Source organism: Alligator sinensis, unplaced genomic scaffold (assembly GCF_000455745.1).
Source record: "Alligator sinensis unplaced genomic scaffold, ASM45574v1 scaffold77_2, whole genome shotgun sequence".
Taxonomy (NCBI): Eukaryota; Metazoa; Chordata; order Crocodylia; family Alligatoridae; genus Alligator; species Alligator sinensis.
In genome coordinates, this window is record NW_005842016.1 from 1125170 (window position 1) to 1146428 (window position 21259).

A 21259-nucleotide genomic window follows, 5' to 3' on the forward strand; every position below is an offset into this window, starting at 1 on the left:
ACCTGCCACTGCTGCCTTCCCTAGTTGACCCAGGAGTGGGAAAACCCCAGGGCCACTCCTGCCCCTCTCCAGCCATAAGTTATGTGGGCATAGTGTGGGGAAGTGCCAGATTTAGCTTTGGCAGCAGTAGTAATGGATGGGTCTCCTATTCCTGCACCTGCTCCCTGCCAGCACCTTGGGTGCAGCCCACTGACTCAAGAGCAGATGCAAGAACGTGGGACCTGCTCATCACTGCCACTGTCCCCAGACGAGCCTGGCACCCCTTGCAGCCACTTCCTGCAGTTCACAACTGGAGTGGGTCAGGAGCAGCCTTGGCCTCTGGGTCACCTGGAAACAGTGGCAGAGATGGGTGGGTTCCCCCTTCCTTTCCTGCAACCAGAGGCATAATAAAGTGGGTTTATGTTCTAGGGGGAATATTATCTGTTTTGGCGATTCAAAAAACTCCCTGGTGTCAGTAGTGTAACTGAGGGGGAGGGGGCACAGCTCCAGGCACCAACTTAGAAAGGGTGCCAAAATGGTGCTTCCCACCCTAGACACTGCTGCCTGTCTATAGGAGCCAGGGGCAGGGACACGGCAGGAGCCATTTGGATATTTGAGTCCACAGAGCACATGAGAGAATTGTCCATTCTCCTTCCCCTCTCCTCCCCTTACTTTCTGGCACGTCACATCCTCATCACTCACCCCCTACTTCCCACAGGAAATTCTTGTCCAGGGAACCACACTTGACAGTTAAGCCTCTGTCTGCTGCTGCTGCCACCAAATCATCCTACATTGGTGGGTATGTGACAGTTCACGCGATCAGACCCTAGGATTCAGTCCTGTCCTTTAAGGGTCACCACAGCCTGTCTTCATCTCTGAGCACCCAAATATCTAGTGCGTTGCTTGACTCACCTTGACAGAAGTTAATGTAAACCCTCAGTCCAGACTAGAACACAATCCCCCTGTCACATCACAAGTACCCTGGCCTAATCTTCAAAGAGAGCCTTTCTCTGGGCCTCTGGCCTGTTATACAAGTAGTCCACTATTGCCCTCCCCTGGCAAAGCCCTTGAGTATAATAGAGTCCCTGCTACAGCTTCCCGTAGCTCTTGGCATTTAACACTCTAAAGTCTAAAGTCTTTCATAACTTTTTTTGAGTCAAGAAGTCTATCAAAAGCTCTCAACACATAAACCAAACCACAGTCTCAAAAGAAGATCATCTACACTTGCAGGGCTGTTGCCCTTAGCAGTCTTTCCCAGGATTCATCCTGCATAGCACAGCCCCTTTTATTCCCTGTATCTGACAGTGTCTCTTCCAGCCTCTCTCCAGGCTTGGGTGCTAACTAGCTCCTTGCTGCAGCTCAGACTGCTTGCTACTAGGCTCCTCACTCCAGTTCCTTACCCAGGCTCAGCCTCCTACCACCTGGCTGCCCTGAGGCCAGCTGACAAGCTATTTTGGCTGTTGTGCTTATATAGATAGGAAAGGGGCATGGCCTAGTTTGTGCTTGCTGCCTTAACGGCACAGATTCCCCCTCTCTGCCCTTATCCATAATGGGGCTAGAAGTCTCCCATTATAGGGTGTGCATCATGCATATGAGTTGTAGCTTCCAGTAATCTTCTGGTCCCACTGCTATAAATTTGAATTAACACACTTTTGAGAAGAAACCAGAAAACCTTTTATTCACTCTGGGCTAAATCATATATTGCAGTTACACAGGCCTACAACTGGAATTTTTCCATATTTGCACACAGTTTGAGATTCTATTTCCCCTTTGGCAAAATTAAGTTGCCTTGTGTGTATACCTGCTGGAAGCAAAGTGAAGGAGGAAGAAGGCATTCTTACTTTTTAGCCCAGTAGCTAACAGACTTGCTCAGAAATTAGAGACAGAGGCGCTAGGCCATCCTCACTTTAAAAGTTTTATCACTTGCTTCCTAGCTTTCATCGCTTGCTTCCTAGCACAGTTCTCTAACAAGTAGACTCCAGGACAGGCATTGCCCAGGCCCCTTTACAGCCCGCCTTTTGAATATGGCTATAACAGGGGATCCAAACCCTATTACTCAGGTATAATGGAGGGGGAAGAAAGGGGCCTGTAACAGGGAGCCAGGGGGCTCCTGCCACCTTAAGAGGATACAGCAGACTAAGCTGGGCACAGCTGTCTGAGTGCAGCCTAGCCTTTAATGAACAAGGAACCCCCCCCTGTCCAGAGCTGGCGGAAGGCACATAGAAAAGTGGTGTTGCTTTGAGGCCTATAAACCCAGAGTCTAAGCCAGAGCAGACAGTTTAGCCCTGTCAGCTGCAGGGAAAGGAGCTCCTGAGTGCTCCCTGGAGCTGCCAGGAGAGACATAAGGAGAGACAATGGTCTCTAGTGAGGCAACAGTTCAGAGCTGAGTGAGTTTATAGTTGTAAAGTAGTGACTTAATGTTATGATTTAAGCTTTATACCAGAGGACTGAGTTTGGCTGATAAGGGTGGATTGGAGGTCTCTACGCAAGGACTGAACTGTGGATAGAGTAACATCTGCAAGGCATGGGCATGGCCGTAGGTGTGGAAGGAGGCCACTAATTTAGCCCTTAAGGCACGTAGGGCCCAAGGAAATGAGTACTGAGAGAGAGAGAGAGAGAGAGAGAGAGAGAGAGCACCTTAGGCTTTACCAGCCTCTGAGGGCAGTCTTCACTCATCAGCTTTTAACATCAAGGCATGGCAGAAAGGAAGCAGGGTGAGACTCTGGGAGGATAGACCAGGGGCTGGGCAGGAAGCTGCAGGTTTTATGCTTCCTGGATAAGATTTCTAACCATTGGGCCATTGATTCTCAACCTTTTAAAACTCAAGGCACCCCTTGGTAGTCTCAAGGCACTCTTTAGAAAATGTAGGCTCTTCGTTTTCACTCAAGTTTTACCAGAGAAAAATAATAGTGCAGTTCTTCTGTTTCAAAGAACTCAGAAAGACCACAGGTGGTCAGAATGTTTTACATCTATTTGAAATGGCTGGATTTATCTTGTGAATCGTGTGAACACCTAGCAGAGTTAATATTGAGTGGCTCCCCACAGCACCCTTGACAGGATCTCAAGTACCCTAGGGTAACATGGCACCCTACTTGAAAATTGCTGTACTAGCCTAATGGGCTAAGATGGGAGGGACTCTCTTTCTCCAGTGTCTAGAAGCTGCTAGTTGTAGTTTTTTGTTACTAAAACTTGGGGGTTTATGTGGCATTATGTAGGCTATTCTACTTTCCCATGTAGCCCAGCCAGAGTAAACTGCATGGGCATGCACTGGCAAAGCTGAACTGCATTCTGTGCATGCCAAAAAACTGTAGTTCTAGAGTCATAGAAAATTAGAGGTGGAAGGGACCTCAAGAGGTCATCTAGTCCAAACCCTGCTCAAAGCAGAACCATCCCCAACTAGATTATCCTAGCCAAAGCTTTGTCTAGCCAGGTCTTGAAAACCTCCAAGAATGGGGATTCCACGACCTGTTTGGGTAACCTGTTCCCGTACTTTACTACCCTCCTAGCAAGAAAATTATTTCTAATATCGAACCTAAACTTCCCTTGCTGCACCTTGAAAGTGTTGCTCCTTGTTCTGTCATTGGTCACCACTGAGAACAGTCTAGCTCCATCCTCTTTTGTACCCCCCTTCAAGTAGTTGAAGGCTGCTATTAAATCCCACCTTAGTCTTCCCTTCTCTAGACTAAATAAGCCCAGTTCCCTCAGCCTGTTCTCATAAGTCAAGTGCCCCAGCCCCCTCACCATTTTTGTTGCCCTTTGCTGGACTTTATCCAATTTGTCCATATCATTTCTGTAATGGGAGACCAAGAGCTGAACACGGTACTCCAGATGTGGCCTCACCAGTGCTGGGTAGAGGGGAAGCATCACATCCCTTGACCTATTAGCAACACACCTACTATTGCAGTCCAGTATGCCATTAGCCTTTTTGGCAACAAGGGCACACTGCTGCCTCTTTTTGGCTTATTGTCCTCTGTAACCCCCAGGTCCTTCACTGCAGAGCTTCTGTCCAGCCAGCCAGGCCCAAGCCTGTACCAGTGCATGGGATTTTTCTGTCCTAAGTGCAGGACTTTGCACTTGTAATTGTTGAACCTCATGAGATTTCTTTTAGTCTATTTTTCCAGTCTGTCTAGGTCACTCTGAATCTTAGCCCTACCCTTCAGCGTATCTACTACTCCTGCCCCTTCCTTCCTCTCAGCTTGGTGTCATCTGCAAACTTGCTGAGGGTGCACTCTATGCCATCTTCCTGGTCTTTGGTGAAGATACTGAACAAAACCTGCCCCAGGACTGACCCCTGGGGCACTCCACTTGATACTGGCTGCCCACTAGACATCGAACCATTGGTTATTACCCTTTGAGCCCGATGCTCGAGCCAGTTTCCTATCCACCTTACAGTCCATTCATCCAGCCCATACAGGTTTCTCTCAATTTATGTGATACATGCGTTCCCAGAGAACGGTGCACAAATCGAATTTGCATAAAGCAAACCCACTTTATAATATAACAAATAGGGATAGGTTCCCATGGTGGTGATGGAAGGAGGAAGGGAGGGAGTGAGGCACTCACCCCCGCTCTGGGAGCAGCCATCACCAGCTGCCCCTAGCAGCTGGGCTGCACTGTGCCCCAACCCCCCAGGGCTCTGCCCCACTCAACCCTTCCCATGCTGGATTAGCCCCAGGAGTGGCTGACACTGGGCAGCCACTGTGCCCTGGTGCAGGCTGCTGGTGTCAGATGCTCCCACAGCTGTTCTGGCACGAGCTGGGGTGAGCATGAACAAGCGGAGTCCCAGGCAGCATGGGGCATGGCACTCACCCCAGCCCTGGGAGCAGCTGACACCAGCTGCCTGTAGTTGCTGGGCTGCACCATGCCTCATTGCACCCAGGCTACCTGCCCAAGGCTGGGGTCTGGTGCGTCTGGACCCCAACACTGAAGCCATGCCCTTGTCCCACATTGGCAGCGGCGACTGGCTGGTGCTGGCGGTGAGTTCTGGCACAGGAAAGTGGATCCCCCTCTTCCACATCCCCTTGCCTCTGCCCTTCTGCCGCCCTCTGTTCACCAGTACCTCCGTCCAGTGATCGAAGGTTTTGGTGCTGCCAGTGCGCATGCTCCCCTTCACCCTCAGGTCGCATGTGCACACCAGCATGTGGACTGTACTGGACCGCAATGGATCCAGCCGTTTCCTGATGCCCTCCTTCCAGCTGCCTCACCAGTGCCTGCATGTCTGGTGACAGCAGCTTGCCGCAGCCAGAAACACTGATCCCCTGGAACTTCTCCATTTGGTTCTCAGGTTCCCTCACTACAGGGATCTCGTGGCTAAGGAGGGCATCACCAGTGCTGAGGGCACCCTGCTTTGTTAAGGGGGCCGCTGATCCCAATCTCCCTGAGCAAGGCCATCTCATGGATGGCCTTCTGTTGTTCCACCAGGCTTTCCAGCATCAGGTATGTGGCGTTCCACTGAGTCTCCACATCCTGCATGATTTTGTGCAGTGGGATGCTCAGCTCTGCCTATTTCTCCTGCAGCACCTTATCCCCCTTGATGCTGCAGTGGAAGTAGCTCGCCACCTTCCTGCATTTGGAAATCACCTGGGTAGTAGTGATGGCACCATCACCAGCAGCCCTGTCCCCCTCCAAGGCATCCCTGACTATGAGGTGCAGCCTGTGTGTCACACAACCGATGGAAAGACAGTTGGCATCACAGACAGCCTTGACCATATCAGCCCTGTTGTCGGTGACCATGAACCCACAGGTGAGCTTGCCCTGTCCAACAAGACCCTGCACCATGCAATTCATGGCCACCAAGATCTCCCTTGTCGTGAAGGACTCTTACATTATCTTGGCTTGAAGGAAAGCCCACGGATGGCCTGACTGATTGTACCAGTGCCCTGTGAAGGAGAGGTAGGTATGATCTCCATCCTGGCTGCTTCAAATGTCCAAGGTGAAGAGCAAGGCTACCTGTGGCCCTGCCTTGTGCAGCTCCTCCCTCAACTACTCCCTGCATGCCTCATACAAGGAGGGCATCACCGTCCTGCTAAAGGTGGTGCATGTGGACACTATGTAGGATGGAGTCACGAGCACCATGAGAAGCCTGAACCCTGGTCGCTCAACTAAGGAGAAGGGCTGGCCACCCAGAGCAAGCATGTCCCCAATGCTCTGGGCAACCTTGCTTGCCTTTGGAATGTGCCCCCCTTTGTCTGCGGCTTTCACCCCCTGCTCCAGGGTGGCCTACGCCTACTTCATGGGGACAGGGGCTTTTTCCAAATCTTTTCTGAATCGATTCAGAGGCTCCAAATGAATTCAGAGGGTTTCCCCCACCCCCTCCTGATTCAATTCAGATTCGGTGATTCAGCCTCCAAATTGAGCCGAATCTTCTCCAAATCGAATCGGTGACCGAAGCTTTGCACATCCCTAATACACAGAGCCAGTCACCTTGTCATAGAAGACAATCAAGTTGGTCAGGCATGACTTGTCCTTGGTGAATCCATGCTGACTGTTCCTAATCACCTTTTTCTCCTGCAAGTGCTTAGAAATGGATTCCATGAGGATCTGCTCCATGATTTTTCCAGGGATAGAGGTGAGGCTGACAGGTCTGTAGTTCCCTGGATTTTCCTTTTTTCCCTTTTAAATATGGGCACTATGTTTGCCCTCTTCCAGTCATCCGGGACCTCTTCTGATAGCCATGGATTTTCAGAGATGATGGCCAGTAGCTCTGCCAAGTATGTGATTGCAGAGCTACTGGCCATCATCTCTGAAAATCTATGGTTATCAACAGAGGTGAGCCCTTGGGTTCATCCCATCTGGCCCCATGGACTTATGTATGTCCAACTTTTCTAAATAGTCCCTAATCTGTTTTTTCACCACTGTTGGCTGCTCACCTCCTCCCCAAACTGTGGTGTCTGCTGCAGTAGTCTGGGAGCTGACCTTGCCTGTGAAGACTGAGGCAAAAAAGGCATGGAGCACTTCAGCCTTTTCTGTGTCTTTTGTCACATGGTTACCTTCCCCATTCAGTAAGGGACCCACACTTCTCCTAATCCTCCCCTTCCTACCAACATACTTGTAGAGACCTTTCTTGCTACCCTTTATATCCCTGGCTAGCTGCAGCTCCAATTGCTCTTTGACCTTTCTGACATCTGCCCTGCATGCCCAAGCAATGCTCTTATATTCGTTCCTAGTTATTTGTCCAAGTTTCCACTTCTTATAAGCTTCCCTTTCGTGATTTAGTTTACTGAAGAGTTCCCTGCTAAGCCAAGCTGGCCTTCTGACATACCTTGCTTGTCTTCTGACACATTGGAATGGTTTCTTCCTGCACTCTTTACAGTATAGCCAGCTGTCTGGGACTCCTCTCCCCATCAGATTGGCTTCTCAGGGGATCCTTAAGGCCTGTAGCCTTCAATGTCCACTGCCCAGGCATGGGTAGGATCCCACCAAGTTTCTGTTAGCCCAACCAGATCGAATTCTTTATTAACAAGCAGAAGTGCAAGTTCCTCCTGCTTGTTCCCCATGCTCCTACCTTTAGTATAGAGGCATCTAAGCCCCACAATAGGTTCTGTTGCTACTTCCCCATTCTGATGCTTAGCAGAGCCCTTGGTGGAACCTGGACTGTTCCAGCACCTGGCTTGAGGTTCATTGTTCCTGGCCTCTCCCTGTCAACATCCCTGTCCCCTGATGAACCTAGTTTAAAGCCTGGCATAGGAGATCAACCAACCTGTAAGAGAAAAGACTCTTACCTCTTGGAGAGAGATGTAGCCCATCTCATCCAAACAAGGCCTTATCCTGGAAGTGCAGGTAGTTGTCAAGGAATCCAAACCCCACACAGTGGCACCAGCTCCAAAGCTGTGAGTTGACCTCTCTAATGCAATTGCTGTGGTGTTGTCCTCGACTGCTGACTGGTAGGATGGATGAGAAGACCTCCTATGCCCCTGCTCCTCTGAGCCTGGCTTCCAGCACCATGTAGTCACTCATGACCCCACCTGGACTACTCCGTGCTGCGTCATTCGTTCCCACATGGATGAGAACCATAGGATAGTAGTTGGAGGGTCTAATCAGGTCTGGAATCCTTGTTGTGACATCTCTAATCTGGGCTCCAGGCAGGCAGCATATCTCCCATACTGAGGGATCCGGGTGGCAGATGGCTCCCTCTTTTTCTCTCAGGAGGGAGTCACCCACCACGATGACCCAATGTCTTCTCCTCCGGCTGCACAGCTCTCTCTTAGTAGCAGTGCTTGGTAGTGCCTATGGCAGTGGCCTCCACTGCTGCGCACTCTGCCAGCGATGCCAGGGCCTTGTATCTGTTCTCCAGCTGCACTGAGGGAGTCGCCCTGGCCTTGCGATGTCTATCCCCTGAGATGACTGTCTGCCATCCAGCTGCATCAACTCCCTCCAGGTGTGTGAATCCATCAATCTCCTCCTCAATTGCCCTGATACCCTGCAGCCTGCTCACCTCTGCCTTGAGTTCCCTCACCTGCCTCTCCAGGGCCTCAATCTGGGCACATGTGAGACAGGTGAAAGGAGTCCCAGCCCTCCCGCTACCCCTGGGCCCTCAAGGGCCCACCAGGCACCCCCTGCAGGCAGGAGGTCTGGGTGCCACTGACCCACCCAATGGCTTCATCTGGGTGGAGGCTTCAGTGGAGCCCTGGGCAGGGGGAAGCATCAGGGCAGGGTCCCTGGCTGCACTCTGAGTCACCACCCCCATTAAAGACCCTCATGTGCACTCACCTGACAGCTCTGCTGACTGTCCAAAGCCGCTGACTCTGATGCATGGAGTCTCAGGCCCCTCCTGCTCTTCCTCCTGTGTGAACTCCTGTGCAAACTCCGGTGCCCCTTGAAGAGCACACCTGTTTGCCTGGCTCCGGAGCATGGCTCCCGCCCAGCGCATCTAAGTGGGGATGGGAGGGGAACAAAACCGCTTCCCAGTTCCCTAAAGTTGGCCTGGCTCGGCTCTTCCTTCCCTCACCCTGCCCAGCTTACCTTTTTGCTGCTGCTGGCTCCTCACTCCTCGCTGCTCTGCTTGGTGGGGTCGGGGGAGCTGAGGGCACACGTGCACTGGTGCACACATGTGCTCGCAGGACCATACCAACTATATCATCCGTCCCAAGGCTTTGTCTACCCAGGCCTTAAAAACCTCCAAGGATAGAGAGCCCACAACCTTGCTGGTTAGCCTGTTGCAGTGCTCTACTACCCTCCTTGTGAGAGATTTTTTTCCTAATATCTAACCTAAACTTCTCGTGTTGCAACTTGAGACCATTGCTCCTTGTCCTGTCACCTGCCACCACCGAGAACAATCTAGCTCCGTCCTCTTTGTAAACACCCTTCAGGTAGCTAAAGACTGCTATTAAATCCCCTCTCAGTCTTCTCTTCTCCACTAAATAAGCCTAGTTCCCTCAGACTCTCCTCAGAAGTCATATGTCCCAGCCCCTTAATAATTTTCATTGCCATCAACTGTTCTTTCCAATTTGTCCACATCCTTTCTGTAGTGGGTGGTCCAAAATTGGACACAATCCAGATGTAGTTCACTAGTGCTGAATAGAGGGGAAGAATCACTTCCCTCAGTCTGTTGGCAATAATCCTACATGTGCAGCCCAGTATGCCATTCTTTGCAACAAGGGCACACTGGCTCCTATTATTGTCCACTGTAACCCCAAGTCCTTTTCTCCAGAGCTGGTACATAGCCAGTTGGTCCTCAGATTGTATCGATGCATGGGATTGTTCTGTCCTAAGTGAATAATTTGCACTTGTCCATGTTGGAACTACATGACATTTCTTTTGGTCCAGTCTTCCAATTTGGTGAGGTCATTCTGAACCCAGGCCTACCTTCCAGCATATCTACTACTCTCCACAGTTTGGTGCCTTGCACAAACTTACTGAGGGTGCACTCCATCCCATCTTTCAAATCGTTGTTAAAGATATCGAACAAAACTGGCCCCAGGACCGATCCCTTGGGCACTCCACTTGAAATTGGCTGCCAACTAGGCATCGAGCCATTGACTACCCCTTTGAGCCCAACGATACAGCCAGTTTTCTATCCACCTTAGAGTTCATTCATTCAACCTGTACTTCCTTAGCTTACTTAAGAGAATGTTGAGGGAGACCATATCAAGGACCTTGCTAAAGTCAAGGTATATCACATTCACATCTCTTCCTCCATCCAGAGAAACAGTCCTTTCATCATAGAAGGCCATCAAGTTGGTCTGGCATGATTTGTCCTTGGTAAATACATGCTGACTGTTCCTAATCACCTTCTTCTCCTCCAAGTGCTTAGAAATGGATTGCTTGAGGACCTGCCCCATGATTTTTCCAGGGACTGAGGTGAGGCTGACAAGTCTGTAGTTCCTTGGATCCTCCTTCTTCCCTTTCTTAAAGATGGGTACTATATTTGCCCTTTTCCAGTCATCTGGGACTTCTCCCAACTGCCCTGAGTTTTCAAAGATAATGACCAGCAGCTCTGCAGTCACATCATCCACTCCCTAAGCACCTCGGGTGCATCGTGTCCAGCCCCATGGACTTGCCATTGTTAGCTGTTTACCTCCTCTCTAGACTGTGCTGCCAGGTACAGTAGTCTGGAAGGTGGCCTTGCCCGTGAAGAATTAGGTGAAAAAGGAATCAAGTACTTCATCTGTCACTAAGTTGCCTCCCCCATTCAGTAAGGGACCCACACTTTCCCTGATCTTTCTCTTGTTGCTGACATACTTCTATAGATGCTTCTTGTTACCCTTTATGTCCCTTGCTAGCTGCAAGGCCAATTGTGCTTTGTCCTTCCTGATTTCATCTCTGCATGCCCAAGCAGTCCTTATATACTTCTCCTGATTTGTTTGTCTAAGTTTCCACTTGTAAGCTTCCTTTTTGTGTTTTAGCTCACTGAAGAATTCCCTGCCAAGCCAAGTTTGTCTTGTGCCGTACTTGCTCTTCTTCCTGCGCATTGGGTTCGTTTGTTCCTGCCCCCTCAGTAAGGTTTCTTTAAAGTACAGCCAGCTCTCCTGGATGCCTTTCCCCTCAGACTGGCCTCCCAGGGAATCCTGTCCATCAATTCCTTGGGTGAGTCAGTCTGCTTTTCTGAAGTCCAGGTTCTTTATTTTGCTGCTCTCCTTTCTGTCTTCAGGATCCTGAATGCAGTCATTTCATGGTCACTGCTGCCCAAGTTGCCATCCACTGCTACATTCCACACCATTTTTTCCCTGTTTGTGAGCAGCAGATCAAGAAGAGCATGGCCCCTCATTGGCCTCTCCAACTACAAATTACAAATTCCACTCTGGAATTTCACATACTAATTCCAAATACAATTCTGATATCTGTACTAAGTGGAGTTGGTGAGTCCAGATCTGAAAGAACAATATAGCAAACGTAGTATTGCATCCACCAGTGGCAGGGTGACAGGGTCAGCTCCCTGAGTGCCAGTGGGGATGGCGAGGGTGAAAGAAACTGGCTTTTTCCACAGCCATGCAATCATGACAGCAGCAGCAATCAAAAGTTTCTGTTGTCCCTGTGTGACAGCTGTCTAAGGTGCCTGGTCACGTTGTTTTTCTGCTGGCATTCACAAGCCATGATAAATTTGTTAATACCATTGGGCCAAACGAGCTCTCAAAAATGCAAAAAACTTGCAAACAGCCTCAAAGCTGTTTAAAAATATGTTATTATAGAGGCTTAAGAAAAGTGAATACAACAAATCAAAAAGGGCACCAGAACATTCAGCAAAACCCCTTCATGGTTTAATAGCAATGTTAAGGTTTTGAAAGGCAAAATGGCACCAAAGAATGAAGGGTGTGTCAAAATGAGGGAAACAGGAGAGCCCACAAGCTCCATTAGGCCAGTGTCAAAGTGTACATAATAAGGTAGGGGAAAACAGAGTTTGAGAACCATTTCAAAAAGGGTGTTAAAGTTAATAACAACTTCTTTAAATGAATCAGTAGGTAGGAAGTCAGCTAGCGAATTGGTGGGATCATTAGATGTAAAAAGGTGTACTCAGGGATGATGATGAGAGGGTAGAGAAGCTAAATTAATTATTTTAATTTGTTTTTTACTATAGGAGATATTGGTAGAATCCCCACATCAGATACATTCTTAGCAAATAGTTCTGAAGGGTTGGATCACATTGAAGTGACAGCAGACATGTGACAGGCCTCCTGCTCTGTTACATCATTGATGCCCCAGGGGAGCCAGTTGGGGCTTGCTTGGGCCCTCCAGATTACTAACAACCTCCCTACCTCTTCTGCCATGCCTTTGTTTTTGGTCTTTGGTTTGGGAGGCAACCCTCACATCACTGGAGTGGAACCTCGTGCTTTTTTCTGCCATGCTCATCACAGGGCTCCTCTGCCTGGGCTAAATTCAGTTTCTACAGGGTTCCTTGCCTCTCTGTTTAGTCCTCTGGGCTATTTGCCCCTTAGTTTGGTTCACCTGAGGGCCTGATAAGCCATTTTCAGCTTCCCCAGGCCTGGCAGCCCAATTAGCTTCTCTAGGGCCTGACTGCTCCCTGGTATACTCAAACCTATACTCAAACTCAAAATAGACTGTGCACCTCTTAAGAGTATCTGCTACAGTCTCCTTTCTCTCCTTATAGCCATCCATGTCTGCTGGGTTTTTGGCCCCAAATTAGCAACAAACATAAACTCTCTCCTGTATGCTCACTCCCCACGTTCTCCTCAGTCACAACTCTCACAGTGCCACTGGGAACTCTTTCCATGAGCACAGCCTGGGCCAGAATGCTTTCCTCTGCCCTGGAGCACAGCTTGTCTCTCTCTCGGTTCTGTCCCTTCCACAAACAACTTTCTTTGCCTTTGTGGCAGGGGCTCCCCATTACCTAATTACCAGGGATCCTGGTTTTCCCTGATACAAAATCACAAAATCTCTAATAAAAACAGGGAACAGTAGGGCCTCATGGAGAAGCTGCTCACCACTGTGAGCTCAGTGCTTCCCTGGTGATGCAGCCCCTGCAGACGCGACTTGAGGGGTGCAACCCCTGCGCCGCTGCCCTCACTGCAGCCACATGCAGGAGGTGCGTCACCAGGGCAGTGCAGAGCTTGCAGCAATGAGCAGCTTCTTTATGCAGCCCTGCTGTTCCCTGCCGTGCCAGGTCACACCCACTGGGCTGCAGAGGCCCCGGGGTAAGGCAGCAAAGTGGGAGCCCACGCCTGCAGCTCGTACCTACCCCATGCACAGATCTGGTGGGTATGGGCCCCCACTGCCCCCCTCGGGAGTGTGTGCCACAGTGGGGAGCTGGCCCCACCCCCCAGATGAGCCTCCTGGGGCCTCATCCCACTCCCTGCTGGGGCCCTGCAGCCACATGTTGCAGCCTCAGGTCCCAAGCCCCATGCAATGCCCAGCTGAGCAGCATCCCCAGCCCAGCACAGCTCCCTCCCTCCCTATGGGGGCCTTAATCCCCCTCTTCCCCCCACCTCCCTTTACCTGTGGGAGCTGCTGTCCAGGCTGCCTGGGTCCATGTGCATGTACATGCACGTGGCTCCCTCTGTCTCATCGCCCTCCTTCCGTTTGATCCCAGCTCTTGCCAGCCTGCAGGGAGCTCATTGTAAAACTGCCAAATCAGTGGTTTTCTCCAGTAAAATGAGGAATCCAGGTTTGCCTCCAGTAAAAGGTAAAATCTGCAGTTTACTTCATTTTTCCATGGGAAACAGAAAACCCAGATCCCTGCTAATTACTCTTGTTGCTATGCTGTTTGTAGCCCTTAGCTTATGACCTTGTACCATCTGACCTGCAGGAGTCAGAAAACAGATTCTCCCCTACTGCCACATTTCCAGACTTGTAGGGATCCTTATGGGCTGGATAATGTGCTAGATCAGTGGGTGGAGGTGGCCCAGGCCTGATCCAGGTACATACGTGCTGGCTAGAGGCAGTGTGGGCTCCAAGAAGGCACTGCAGGCCCCGATTCTGGCTGCACAGGACTGAGGGAAGTGGTGCAAGGCCCTGAGTGGGGCTAAGGGACATGTTCCAGGGCCTGATCCGGCCCATGGACCAGCCTTGCATGACTCTTCTGTCCTACTGTATCCAATGGTTCCATACCACTGGTTTATGGCTTTTCAGGAAGGCCCCTTCTAAGTAATGGGATTCCCCTGGTACAGGAAGTTTTAGTACCAATCAGTACATTAAATGCTTGATTAGTCACTGGGATTGGGCAACATTCACCTGAGAGTTCTGAAGGAACTCAAATGTTAAAATAGAAAACTGTTGGCAGTAGTATATATCAGTATGTATCATTAGCCCATGTCAAAAATCAATATCAGTTTTGAACATCATTAAGAAGGGAATTGAAATATCATTATTCTACTTAATAAATCTATGATGTGCTTGCATCTTGAATACTGTGTGCAGTTCTGGTCTCTGCATCTCAAAAAATATATATAGTAGAATTAGAAAAGGTACAGAGAAGGGCAACCAAGATGATTAGGAGTATAGAACAGTTGGCACACCAGGGAGACCAGAAAGCCTAGGACCCTTCAGTTTGGGAAGGAGTAGGCTGAGGGTGGTTATGATTAGACCTACTGAATTTGAGGCGACTGCCCACTGATTTTGCAGGCAGAATGCAGGGTCCAACAACCATTTCATGGGCAGGGTGTGCCACCCTGCCATGCCTCTGATAGGCCAAAGGGCCCTAGTGTCCCTGCCCCTTGCCGCTGATTGGCTGCAAGGGCTGCCTGTCATACAGCCCTGCCCCTCACTGATGGTTGGCAATGAGGACTGTCCATCATGTGGCCCCACATGCATAAACATATTTTTATTGTGAGTTACTGGTTCAAATTAAAATCCTTCTTTCACGAGTATGTCATTCGATCCTCAGTAATCGCATATCATTTTGATGAATCTCTTGCATGCTAGTTTAACCTCAAGAATGGCTGATTTTATATGCTAACTAAACACTAATTACATTTAAATTAAATGCATATTTGAAACACTTTATGCTACCAGAAATCTCAACTATTATGGTTTTGTTGAAGAAAGAAATATTCATAATTCATAGCATTCATATTTTCCTAGTGCTTTATTTTGTGCAGCAAACTGCCAAAAGGCAAGAAATTATCTGAATTCTGAATAGTGTAGAAGGAAAGACACGTGAAATGCAATGAAGAGAAAATATTTTAAAACATATATGCCTGTAATTGGTGTTCTGGAAAAAAGAAAATATAAATTTCCCTTACTTACTTTTCTACATAATATGTGAATTAAATATACATTGTAACAAACAGACATTTTAAAATTCCCAGTGCCATTTTTTTCTTTCCAATTTGCTGTAATTATAAAGAATTACCTCTTTTTATGTGCTCTCAAGAGGAAATGCATTCCTAAAATAAACAAGCATTAGGAAAAAAATCTGTAGAATATAATTCGTTAGTTGTTTTTGCAGCAAGTGAATGCAATAAAGTTTGCTTCAGTTGTTTTTAAGGAGTTGATAACTTATGAAATAAAAGATTCTTGGTTCAATTACATGGCTATGATTTCTGTTAAATATTTATCTAGCTTTTTCATGGCCTCATGCAACAAACCCAGTTTTTCTTTTCTTCCCCTCCCCCCACCACCAAAAAGAAAACCTGAAAAAAATTACCATATCTCATATTAGTACCACTCAGGGTGAATTTACTTGTTACATATAGACCAAACTAAGGGGACTTAAAATGCACACAACTGTACTTTGAAGCTCATTTATTTATGCTAAATGCCCCCTGAGCATCTCAGAGTTATGCCACTTTAGGTGCGAGTTAGCTTTGGATTGTGCTACTTAGCTCTTCAATTCCTATTCAGTCACTGTTACAAGCTTCCCCAATAATAAGAGTCCTGGGACAAAGTACTGTACTGTACATCCTGTATGGGAGAAACATCCCCATCTCTTTCCTGAGGTTTGTTATTATTAATATAAAAAGGAAGGAAGGTAACAAATACTCTGGTAATATCATGGCCAGTTCAAGCCATTCCACAAGTTTGGACTTCCTCAGCTTGCTACCTCTGGGCTATTTAGTCCAACCCTTAATTCCTGTGTAACAGGCCAAAGATACTTTGGTCAGGGCAACACAGCTTTCAATCATGTTTCATCCCACCTGTGTCCTCCAGGCACTGCTTGATATTGCAAGCAAGGTCAGTCTAAACTAGTGTCTCTAAGACGTACTATTAACCCCTTTGTGTTTTCACCATGAGTGTACTTGACCACTTGGTGACTGGTTTACAACAAGCATGTTATGTACCTCACTATTCACATCAATGATGAGTATAGCTCAGCATTTTTAACTTTCTACATTTGGTCCCTTACAGCTGTGCTTGAGAGGCCTCTGGATAAAAAGGCTGGTAAGAATTATGGTCCACCTGGCACCAAAAAGCTCATCTACTTCATTGATGATATGAATATGCCTGAAGTAGACACATATGGGACAGTACAGCCCCATACACTCATCAGGCAACACCTGGACTATGGCCACTGGTAGGTAACTTCCTGGGTACTGTTATTTATGATCTCTTTGCTGTTAATCTAGTATTGAGTTTGGAATTTTCTTTTTGAAATCAAATTATTTCCATAACCCTTTGCCTGGCTTAATTGACTGTTTAGCAGCAGACATGCTCTTGATGCCTTGGACTAGAGTTCCTCTTCAGTTAGAGCCACTGGGATAAATCTTAGTCATATAGAGCACATCTAAATGAGCAGCCACGTGCACTTTGTGGTTCCTCAAAGACTTTTGAGGTGCCACAGAATACACCCCACACACATTAAAAGGTTCTCTGTACTGCATATTTGCAGCACAGAATCAAAATTAGATATTGGGAAATCCCTAAAAAAAAGGTTTTAAAAAAACAAAGGGAGCGGCACCCATGGCTGCAGCATGTGCCTCCCAAAACTGGAGCCTGGACAACCACAGCCACACACTGGCTGGCGGGCAGGAGGCTCTGTGCACCCAGATTGTCACCGCTGCAGACCTGGGAGGCCCCCAGGACTGTAGGTAAGGCTGCTGGGGCCAACCCAGATGCTTGCCCCAGCGTCCCCTACTGCACCAGGGTAATTTGCCATGTACAAGAGTGCACATGCAGGAGCATTCCCCAGGGACAAGTAGCAGTGGCACAACTATATGCTGTTGCTATTTGTCCCCAGGGAAATGCATGTGCATTCTCATCCGGTCATGCCCATACATTCTGTAGTTTCTTGGTACTCCTATCCAACAGCAGTTTGCAAGCTTGTTTAATTGTAGGCTTTTATGGAGAAGCCTTTGCATCTTATAAATGCTCCCTGGTAGAGGTCAAAGAGTAGCACCAGGTATTTGATTATTATCTGTTTGGTAGGATTTTTACTACTGGATCCTGCATCCCTAATTTAAAAGATCTGTATGATTTTTTTTATTATGAATCAGCAAGAAAGAATGTTTCCTGACATGAGTAACTTGAAGAAAAAACTGTTGCAGTATTCTAAAAGATACAGCTTATATTGTTGAAGCCAGTAGCAGCAAGTATACAACACCTCTGTAGGGTAATGTTGAGGGATTCATTGCAGTTTGTTCCCTAGTGTACTTTCCAGATCAGGACAATTCCTGCAAACCCTTGGTTTCAGTTAGGGGCTTATTGTGAAGAGAAAAAAACCCCAAAAAACAGAGGGATACATGAGAAGAAGCAAAGTGACAAGGAATAGGATTCTTGCTTTGTGGGCTGTGAGAGGGGATGGAAAGAGATGAAGCATATATTAAATAAATAAAAAAGAAGTTATTTAAGTGAGATTTGCTGTCTTTCCTGATTTCCTGACACCGCATTCCATGTCGGCACTGGATTTATGACCCAGATACCTTGTTCCAGGTAGACCCAAACCCTCAGACTGACCATGACTTCTTTCATTTGATAATAGGCAAATTTCATTGCTATTCAGTGATAGCAGGTGCAAGTAGTGTAGGCAAGGCGAACAAAATAACACACCCTCCCCCCCATTCTATTTCTACCAGTCCTAGGGTTCACAGAGGAAGGGTATGCCTGGCCAGTACGTGAGCTTTGACCCTGTGTTTTTTTTCTTGAATGTTAGCAGTCTTGGAGGTCGAGGGCTGACCCATCATATGCATACATCTTAATTTGGTCTTACTTTGGGCATGCCCAGCCTCCTAATTTGGTCCGTACACCAAAACCAGAAATCCTAGGGGCTCTGCAGCTGGTCACTGTGACTTAGCCAGTGCTGCAGACTCCCTTAATCTTTGTTATGGGTTTTCAGGAAACAGTGTGATCCATGTCTTCAGTTTCCCAGCCTGTTTGTCTGCTGGCTTCAGACATAGTGGCCTTGAAGGAAACTTTGTCACAAACAGGCTTTTAGAAACCAATTAACCCTTGATGTTGCTTTGGACCACTGTTTTAATACAATATCTACTTTAACTGCCATGCAATTCTTAAAAGCAAATCTCTAAATATAATTTTCTAGCCATGACTGCATGCATAAGAAAACATACGCTGCATCAAACATCTAGTTGATATGCAGATTACACACACAACTGCCACTATGGGCCATGCTCCAAAGAACCCCCCTGGGTGTCATGTAACTGGCTCACCATACACCCTTTTGCATAACTAACAAACATTCCCTTCAAAGCTTAGCACCTCCATCATCACAGTCAGATTTGGTAGCACAGTGTTAGGCTCCTGGCCTACATTCATTTTATAGTGCTATGTGATCTGAAATCTAATCCCAACAATCACGCTTCTTGTCATACCATGTGTGCATGACAAGACATGTGATTTTGGGATCAGGAATTAGATCCCAGTCTCACTATTACTGCATGCCAGTGCAGGTGGAGCCCATGATAGTGAGCCAAAGCTACTCCTGCAATGGCAAGTTGAAAACAAGACACACAAACTCACATGCAGGAATGAAAATCAGCTGATTGTTGGAGTGGTCTGAACAGCTCTTGGTTCAGTTTTAAGACCTAGAGCTTTCTGGGTTGGGGATTGAAAATTACTTGATTTTAGGCCCTGGTAGGGATAGCTCTGGGTTTTTTCAGCCCCTGTCCCTTGTCTGTCCATGGCTTATCAAAACTTCATGCCTGGCAGCTCTGGCAGGACTACTGGGTACGGGGGATTAGAGACTCCTGGCAGGGGAGCCAAAGGGCTTCTCTGCTGGGGATTTTAAACCGTGCACCTGTCAGCCCAACTAGACTTGCTGCACATGAGTTTTAATGACCCCAGTGAGGAAGCCCTTTGGCTCCCCTTCTGACTCGTAACCTCAGGAGGGGCTGACAGCCAGTTAGATCGTCCGCTCCAACTGCATATTACTTTTGAGGAGGCATACAAACCAGCCATAAAAATGTTCTATATTATATGCAGAATATTTTTGTGGTTCATTTGCCATGTTATGGAACCTTAAATAGGGTGCATGTGTAGCACCCTTGTCATTTATGAGATGACTAACACATTAATCGCTGCATAAACATAATTTGTAGAGTGGACCTTAGATTTGCAATTTCCCTCTAAGCCTTCAGGCTTGATGAATGCTCTGCCCTTGTTAAAACCTCCTGCCTTTCCTGTTTGAAAACGAGTCTAAAGTACAGGAAGAGTCCTAGAATGAAAAGACTCTAGTTTTGCCCCTGTTGTATATTATTACTGTGCTGGCAATGCTCACAATGTATTTATTTTTGTCAGAGGAGGACTCGTTAACACACATAGGGCGTGTTTACATAGGATGTATACTCTGGAACTGACTAATTAGCTCCACAGTAAAATGTCACAGTCTACATGTGCGACCTTATCAGGTCACTGGACTAACAAACACTGTCAAACACTAACACACAGCATTGTTCTGTGCATCACAGTGCATGTGTAGATGATGACGGGGCTGGCTGGGGCATGAGGGTGCTGCCTGCTGGCTAGCCTGACACTAAAGCACCCGCCTGCCTCAGCCACCCCTTCTGCAGCATGTGGAGCCCCGTCAGAGCAGCCTTGGGTTGGCAGCCCCACTTGCCAAGTTGCCTACCAGCCTAGACTGCTCTGGGGTTCAACATGCTGCACATGATTAAACTCCATAGCAATATGCTCTGGAGTTTTTTGCTTCCGGGTTTACTTTCAAATGGCGTGCCTAGGAGCAGTAAACTCCAGAGTTTATTTGCACATATTAATCGCACATGTAGATGAGTCCACTAACTGTTAATCACTCTTGTTCCAAAACATATGTACTCAAAAGCTGGCAATACTTGTTTGTTTAATTTTGTTGACATCTAGTTAGAATAATTAATATGTAGAGTTGGAAGAGATTGCAAAGGGTCACTCAGTCCACCCCCCTGCCCAAACAGGTACCTTATTTCGAGACCACCTCAGACAAGTGCCTATCCAGACTCTTTTGAAAGGCACCAATGAAGGAGATTCTATAAGTTCCCTGGGCAGCTTGTTCCATTCTCCTACTTTTTATGGTTAGGAAGGTTTTTTTGTTTTTGTTTTTGTTTTTCTTTTTTCTGAGATTTGATCTAAATCTGCTGTGTTGCAGTTTACCCCCTTACTTCATGTCCTGGTCTCTGCAACAAGAGAGAAAAGTTGTTCTCTCTTTACCTTATGGTAGTCTTTCAAATATTTGAAAGCTGCTATTATATCTCCCCTAATCTTTTTACTGACCTTTTCTCTCAACCTTTTTTCATGCAGGTCTTATTCTAACACCTTTATCATCTTTATTACTCATCTCTTGATACTCGCCATTTTCTCAATATCCTTCTTAAAATGCCGAACCTAGAACTGCACACAGTACTTTAGCTGATGCCTCACCATTATTGAATAAAGTGATGCTATCATATCCCATGTCTTGCATATAATACTCCTGTTAACACAGCCCCAAATTGGATTTGCTTCTTTTGTGGCAACTTCACATTACTGATTCTGCTTTAGTCTGTACTCCAGCCAAACTCCCAGGTTCTTCTTGGCAGTGCTACTACCTATCCAATTATCTCCCATATTAAACTACCTAATTTTGAAATAGTTTCAGAAAAGTCCTAAATACAGATGCCTAAACTTAACATTGTAAATAGTTTCTTAGAAGGGCAAAATTTCTTGTTGAGGGCAAATCCTGTATTGAATCAATATAACTATATATGGAAACTGAATTGTTATTGTCCTTATTTATAAACGTTACTGTAGGGCTTACCTTTTTCCTGTTCTTGAATGCATGCTTTTGCGAGGCACATGTAGAGTCATCTACTCCATTCCCTCGGTGAAAGCAGGAACATTGCTGTCTAAGCCATCCCAGATAAATGTTTGATTAACCTGCCCTTAAAAGTTTCCTGTAATGGGAATTTCACTCCCTGCCTAGGTAATCTAATTCCAGTATTTAACCACCCTCCTAGTTAGAAAGTTCTTC

The 21259-nt window shown here is 47.2% G+C and overlaps 1 protein-coding gene across 1 annotated transcript in view; it reads left to right on the plus strand.

Annotated features, from left to right (window-relative positions):
* Window positions 1–21259, plus strand: part of DNAH9 (dynein axonemal heavy chain 9) — a 524795-nt gene that overhangs the window by 230787 nt on the left and 272749 nt on the right. The window contains exon 39 of the mRNA XM_025202178.1: window positions 16219–16384. Within this exon, the coding sequence (XP_025057963.1) occupies window positions 16219–16384 (166 nt within the window). The remainder of the gene's footprint in view (window positions 1–16218; window positions 16385–21259) is intronic.